General features: G+C 53.0%; 2 protein-coding genes across 2 annotated transcripts; both read left to right on the top strand.

The window, feature by feature from the left end:
- Positions 1-1,217: 1,217 nt before the first annotated feature.
- Positions 1,218-3,115, top strand: CCOS01_13344 (uncharacterized protein; the record flags this gene model as incomplete). The annotated part of the gene is made up of 5 exons (XM_060461490.1): positions 1,218-1,361; positions 1,418-1,552; positions 1,609-2,376; positions 2,433-2,520; positions 2,577-3,115. 5 exons carry the CDS (start codon positions 1,218-1,220, stop codon positions 3,113-3,115), a joined length of 1,674 nt encoding a protein of 557 aa, XP_060307918.1.
- Positions 3,116-4,483: 1,368 nt separating this feature from the next.
- Positions 4,484-6,767, top strand: CCOS01_13343 (uncharacterized protein; the record flags this gene model as incomplete). Its single annotated transcript, XM_060461489.1, has 4 exons — positions 4,484-5,241; positions 5,314-5,816; positions 6,335-6,576; positions 6,642-6,767. 4 exons carry the CDS (start codon positions 4,484-4,486, stop codon positions 6,765-6,767), a joined length of 1,629 nt encoding a protein of 542 aa, XP_060307917.1.
- Between the last annotated feature and the right edge of the window lie 409 nt (positions 6,768-7,176).

Below are 7,176 nucleotides of genomic sequence, written 5' to 3'. Positions count from 1 at the left end.
TGCCGCGAGCCTCATCACCGCTTTCAGTCTTGTGCCGGCCTGCGCTCAGTGAGGGGAGAGTCTTCGGACGCCTCGGCCACCCAGGGGCTCCACGCGGGAGCTGTCATCATGGGATTGATGAGGTGAGGTTGCATGCAGTTGAGCATGCCCCCAGACCTCAACTTATCCGTAGATCCGGAGTGGAAGCTCAATATTGGTCGCAACGAAACAGTCAGTCATGACATTGGCGATTCAACTTGAGTCTGACTGCACTCAATCCCTCCGCTTGGTGGGAACTGCTACTTGCAAGACTAGCACGCGTGGGGTTGGAAAGACTCCTACCTCGGGATGACCAAGGGACAACTTGCGACATTTATCACGCAGACAGGTGATCGCGTACATCGTATACGCTGCCAGCTTCGAAGGACATCAACAGATCAGAATGAAGCGGCCCAAGGAAAAGGAGGCCATCCCGGACAAGTGGACTTCCAAGTCCCGCTATGCCTGCGCCGTGACTGCGAAGCTTCCCCGGACCGTTGTCCGCCAAGGCCATACTAATCCCGGGACCTGCCCTTTCGGGATCCCCGCCAAGAGCCTCCAAGAACACTCCAACGGGTGGCCAATTGAGCAGAACTGTCGCCCGGAATTACTCGTTAATTATCGCTCACTGCTACGTCTGTGGATAGTTGGGTACCTCACTTGTACGGAGTGCTCCCCACTGTCCGATGTTACCCTGCCGCCGTTTGTGACTGGCCGGCAACCGTTGCTGTTATTTGCACCGCCCGTCTGTCTTGCATCCGGCAACATGGCCTAGTACATGTTGCGGTGCAGTGAGGCTGGCATGTCTTGGTCGCATCCGACTTTCCCATGGTTGCAATTCCACGAGGAACATTTGCTGAACCAACTCACGTCCCCCTGGTACTGCCGAGACAATGCCCAGATCGATGGACTCCAACAGTCCCAGGCGTGAGCAGGCATCCCGACATGACTGCATATCAAGCTTCCATGACAGGAAGTAATGACTAGCAGACACAATTGGTACTTTGGTTACTATGGTCCGTCCATACTAATGGGTCAGGATATAAATCCAGAACCATGCCCACCTCTCATCGAAACAGTTCGTCTTGATCTCCAAGGGAATCTAGCCTCCAATCCACCTCCCTCGCTCATCTCAGTCCAATCCTCCCTTTCAATTACGCAAAACACGCTCAGAGTGTTTGCATTGGACATCAGGCACCATGGTCCGCGCTTCATCCTACCTCGGCTCCCTTGCCGTCCTCGCCGCCTCGGCGATGGCCAAGGAGATCCAGATGAACGATGCCATCTCGGCTGAGTTCTACGACTCTGGCAAGGTCCACGAACAAGTCATCGCTGCTAAGAAGGTAAGCTCAAAACTCTAACGAGCACGACAGAAACTGGGACTGATGAAGAACACCAGGCCGAGTTCGCTCGCCAGAGAGAAGCTGGTGCCTACAACAGTGAGGTCTGGCCCGAGCTGGGCTACACCCCCTGCGTAAACGGTTGGGCCGAGGCTGTCGTTGGAGACAGGAACAACACCTTCAGGTGTTACAACGTAAGTTCCCACCAGAAACATGGCTCTTGCCGCGACGCTCGAGTAACACATTCTAGGCCGACTTGTACTCCTTTGTCAGCCACGCTGCCCTCGGTGGACCCCTTGCTGAGGGCTCTTCCTCGTGGGGATGGACCAACGACGATGGTCGTGAGTTCGTCGCCATCGGCCAGTATGAGGGTACCGCTTTCGCCGAGATCCTCTCGGACGGCAAGCTCGTCTACCTCGGCCGCTTGCCCCAATACTCGGCACCCTCCGAGTGGCGCGAGATTCGCTCCTACAAGCACTACATGGTCATTGGCTCCGAGGCCGTTGGTCACGGCATTCAGATCTTCGACATGAAGAAGCTCTTGAACATTGACCCCGCCAACCCCGTTGTCTTTGACGCCAAGGCTGACTTGACCGGTCACTTCAACGCCCTCCTGCCCCTGGGCCGTGCTCACAACGTTGTCATCAACGAGGAGCTCAACTACGGTGTCGCCGTTGGTGCCGCGCCCCGTACCGACCCTCTTTGCGCCGCCGGTTTGAACTTCTTCGATCTGACGGACCCTTCTAACCCCGTCTCTCTGGGTTGCGCCAAGGACGATGGATACGTCCACGACGCTCAGTGCTTGGTCTACCGTGGGCCCGATAAGCGCTACCAGGGCCGTGACATCTGCTACGGCTACAACGAGGATACCCTCACCATCTACGACGTTACCGACAAGGCCAACGTCACTAACATCATCTCCCGCATCTCGTACGAGGGTGCTTCCTACACTCACCAGGGTTGGGTCCTTGATGTGAACAACCAGGAGTTCCTTGTCCTCGACGACGAGCTTGATGAGGTATGTTAAATTGCATCATACTAAATATCAGCAAAAGCTAAACTTTGATCCTACAGGTTCGTGGCAACGGCCCTGGCGGAGACGGATACCCCGTCACTTTCATCTGGGACATCAGAGACCTTGAGAATCCCAAGCAGACCGGAGGTGCGTATCACAAATAACCTATCCCAGCGCACAACGGAAGACTAATAATATTACAGAGTTCAAGCACCCCACCAAGGCCATCGACCACAACCAGTACGTCATCGACAACTACATCTACCAATCCCACTACGGCGCCGGCCTCCGCGTCCTCGACGGCACCTCCATCCCCACCGACCCCACCGGCGCCGGCGTCTGCGAGGCTGCCTACTTCGACATCTACCCCGAGGACGACGACTTCGAGGGCGGCGGCTACGTCGGCTTCGTCGGCACCTGGTCCTCGTACGCCTACTTCCCCTCGGGCTACATCTTCATCAACACCATCGAGCGCGGCGCCTTCGTTGTCAAGCTGACCGGCAAGGACTGCCCCAAGGCCCCCGTCTGCAACGCCGACAACTGCCTGCGCTCGTTCCGCGCCACTTCCGTCCCTGGCCGTCTCGAGGAGTCGCAGGCTTTCTGCAAGTCGTTCCTGAGCAAGCCTGTCAAGGATGCTAGCGTTCTTCCCGCGCACGCAGTGCAGAACTGCGCCAAGGAGGATAAGGTTGCTCAGGCTAGCAGTGCTTGCGCCTGCTTGCCTGCTGCCACCCCCGCTCCTTGAAGCTGGATAATGAAACGGGAGGAGAGACATGAAAACGTTGGATGATAATGCGTGATGCGACGTAAATAATTCTTAGTACCTAGTTTACCCTCTCAGTTGGTTGCCCACGACTCGTGGCTTCTGAGAGTTTGTTAGCGACAATTGATGAATACATCAACCTGACCTCACACGATATTGAAGTATGCATGCCGTCCGTGAAGCCACAGAACCGGACCCAACTTGGAGATTCGTGTATCCAGATGTGGTATATTAGTGGTCGAATTGATGCAGTTGTTGCAATGCTACTTCGGGAATCATCTCTCTGGATGTCTCAAGAAGTGATTGTCGACTAGGTATCAACCCATATCCGTCAAGCGTAAGAACCCGACCAATACTGTCCCGAAACCATGTGCCGGGCTCGTGGACCTCAACAGTAAGAACTCCCAACCCATAACTTCCCTCAACCTTCAAACTTTTTATCTTCTCCATGTCTTTTCTGACTAAGTACCTAAGTCTCAACATGTTGTCCATCTCCCAAGCCGGCGATATGATTATCATTCCCGCCTATACACCAGATAGCGAGTGCGGGAAGATTAAGTTGCAACGTACTCAATCTTATAGAAGCAGAACTGGCAGTTACTATGTTGTCGAAATCAGGGCGCAGATTCAAGATGACGCGGATGAGCTTCTCTGTGTTACAGACTGCTTCTGTTCAGACAAATCCAATGAAATCTTTATCAAAAGCTTAGTAGATTTAAAGGAAGATGATGGTTAGTACCCGTGCTGCAATGAATATGACAGAATGCACGGAGTCTGAGCTACGGCACGTCCCATTTCTAGACCACTTGGTGATCACGGTTGACAGCTACTTACAAAGCGGTCAGCAAAACAATTCTAGAAAAGGCCGCTTATTTCTTCTTGACGACAACTTGACAAGTTCTAATTACCAAGTAATTTATTTGAACTTCTGATTACTGTAGCGACCATGCCCAAATTGTGTTTCCTCCCCAACATTAATTCGTACCTCAGCTTGATGATGTATACAAAGTTGTCAACGTAGCCGCGCGTGTAAGATGCCTCCATCAACTTACATGACCATCGGCAGCAAGTAAGAGCAAAATTACTAATCTAGCTATAACAATTGAGGAGAATAATCAATTAGGCCCCACATCCCCAGGAGTTCTTCGCGTTTAAGGTGTGCAACAAGCTCAGAACTTGCATGCGACCCACGGACCTTGGTGCGGCGATCTTGAAACGCGCCCTTGAAACATCAAGAACAGCCATCGAGGGTCGTCCCGAGCTTTCTTCTCTATAGCGACGCGAAAATACATCAGACCGAACTTTCTCTTCTTACCAAAATCATCAAACACAAAACCAACGACTATCAAAATGAGTATACGCATGCTTCTCGCAGGCCTGGCCTTTGGCCAAACACTAGGCTTCAAGACCCAAGTCCCCTTATTCGAATCATGCGCCGCAAGCCCGCTTCTCCCAGACTCTCAACTCGCCTGCAGCAAACCCACAATCTTGACCTCTGGAGGGTCGCCAGCCCTGGACAATCTCGCCAGAAATCGGACAGCGAAGCCGCCCAAGAAGGACATTTGGCGTTCGGACGAAGGCTGGCAAGGCCCTCACTCCTGCGCGGGAGCGTACTGCGCCTACTCGCGGCCATCCTTCGCCAATGGCCGCGGCATCGTCCTCGTGAGCACGGCGTACAACGCCGAAGAGGCGTCTCATCTGGCGGCTTTTGCAAAGGAGTCGATCAAGGGTGAAGGCGACAGCGAGCTGTTCCGCGTGGTGGAGATGCCCGGCAAGGGGCTGGGTGTTATTGCGAACCAGCACATCCGGCGTGGGCAGCGGATCATGGCTCATCCGCCGGCTGTTGTTGTGCACCGCAGGTTCGTTGATGATATTGATCTGGAGAATCAGTACCGTCTGCTTGATGTTGCCGCCGGAAAGCTTCCGCGGGATACTCGAAAGGCTTTCATGGCACAGATGGGTCAGTCTCGCGAGCATCAATCTACGGGACACAAGGTGCACGATATCATGCATACCAACTCATTTGAGCTGGGCCTCGGCATTAGAGATGGCCATCACTTTGGGAACTACCCAGAAGTCTCGCGTTACAATCATGATTGTAGGCCAAAGTAAGTGACCCAAGTTCCCTTATGTCTCATGCGCTACACATTATGTCATTGCCTGTAGCTAACACAGCCCAGCGTTGCCTTCTACATCGACGACTCAGATATGCGGCACTACACACACGCCATAAAAGACATTCAGCCCGGCGAGGAACTCACAATTTCCTACGTCGACTCCCTCAGCTCCCGCGCCGTCCGACAAGATCGAGCTCAGCGCAACTGGGGCTTCGGCTGTACTTGTCAGCAATGCAGTCTCTCCGAGGCCTTCATCCGCTCTTCTGATCAACGTCTCGGTAAAATGTGGCAAATCGAGCAGCAAATGAGTCACTGGAACGGTGCAAAGGTCGACGAGGAGATGATCGAGGAGCTCATTTCGCTCTACCGGCAAGAACAGCTTGACCTGTCTCACGGGTCGGATGCTTTCAGACTTGCTGCGTTGAATTATAACTCCTTGGGAATGGAAAAGGAGGCTCTCGAGTATGCTAAGCTTGCTAAAGAGCAATTTTTGCTGGAGAAGGGTCCACGAGCGAAGCAGGTGCAGGATATGAGGGACTTACTGAGAGATCCGAAGGAGCACTACAGTTGGCGACAAAGAGTTTGATTGGTGTAGAAAATGCGCCTTCTTACTCAAGTTTGGATGTAAATTGCTTTGAGAAAATAGCCTTTCATTTACCAAAAGTTCATCTCAGTCATGTTTAGAGCTTCTGGCTAACCTTGAACTTGTTGTCCCTCTCATGCCTCTTCAAGTGTCTAATGAAAGTCAACGATCGAGACAGGTGACATCTCAGAACGGGCGACTCTCGACTTCTTTCTTCAGATCTTCATTGAACTGGTTCCATCCGAAAAGAACCTTCTGCCTGAACCCCCATATTGGTGCCATAATAAACGCCAAAAGGCCACGAATCTCCTCGACCTGGATGAACCTGGTGCCTCCAGAGTTTTGCTCACTCGGATTGAACCAAAACTCATGTTTGCCAGTGAACAAGAGCGGAACTGACCCCACCCAATGGAGCGTCTCACTTGTGTTTTCCTAGTCATTCGAAGAGAGTCAGTAAACTCAATCACGACCACCTCACTGTAGACAGCAAAATCCATCTAGCGGAGAAGGTGTTCTTGCCCGGCGGGACAAACATCAATGCCGCGGCGTGGCCGATGCACCTAAGCAAGGAGATTTTTGGCGAGGACGCGGACGAGTTCCGGCCTGAGCGGTGGTTGTTGGAGGAGGACGAGAGGCGGTTGGTGAATATGCATCGGGTGCATGAGCTTATCTTTGGATATGGAAAGTATCAGTGCCTCGGCCGGCCCATTGCGATGATGGAGATTGGCAAGACCATTTTTGAGGTAAGCCGAGCACAGCATCCCTTCGCGCACCTTCTGAATGACCTGTGAGCTAACATATCGAACAGCTAATGCGCAACTTTGACTGGTGTCTTGCGAGACCTGACACACCATGGAAGGAAGCGAACCACGCCGGCGTCTTCACCCACAACGATATGTGGGTGCTCGCTTCCGACCGTCCACAGTTTCAATGAGTCAATCTCGTGTTCAATGGGTATTGGGGTGACGGAGTCTAGGAGTAGGTCAAAGAGATCCAAATAAACGGACTCGGTAATGGGAACATTGGGATTCGGGGAAACAGAACCCTAGATGGCTGGCTAAGTCTGTTATCGTTTGGCTGGCGCGCGTTTGGGGGTTGGAGCTGTGTGTTTCCGGACTAATTGACGGCCGGCGGAATTCAGTTTGATAGATCGTGGCTGCGGCGCAGCCCGGGGTTCAGTGCCCAGCCTAGCCGATCGCGGTCTGACAGCCGCCGGGTGGCTTAAGCGATGGTGAGGGATGTTTATGCAGTCAGCAGATAACTACCAATGGGCGGTTATCTGTTAACCCACATGAAATCGTATATGAACCTAGGCATTCCCCCCAATGATTACAGATATCCAT

The sequence above is a fragment of the Colletotrichum costaricense genome (assembly GCF_030867565.1).
Source record: "Colletotrichum costaricense strain IMI 309622 chromosome Unknown Scaffold_17.1, whole genome shotgun sequence".
In the NCBI taxonomy this organism is placed as follows: Eukaryota; Fungi; Ascomycota; class Sordariomycetes; order Glomerellales; family Glomerellaceae; genus Colletotrichum; species Colletotrichum costaricense.
Note: the sequence above shows the minus strand (reverse complement) of the source record. Positions and strands in the feature narration are given on the sequence as shown.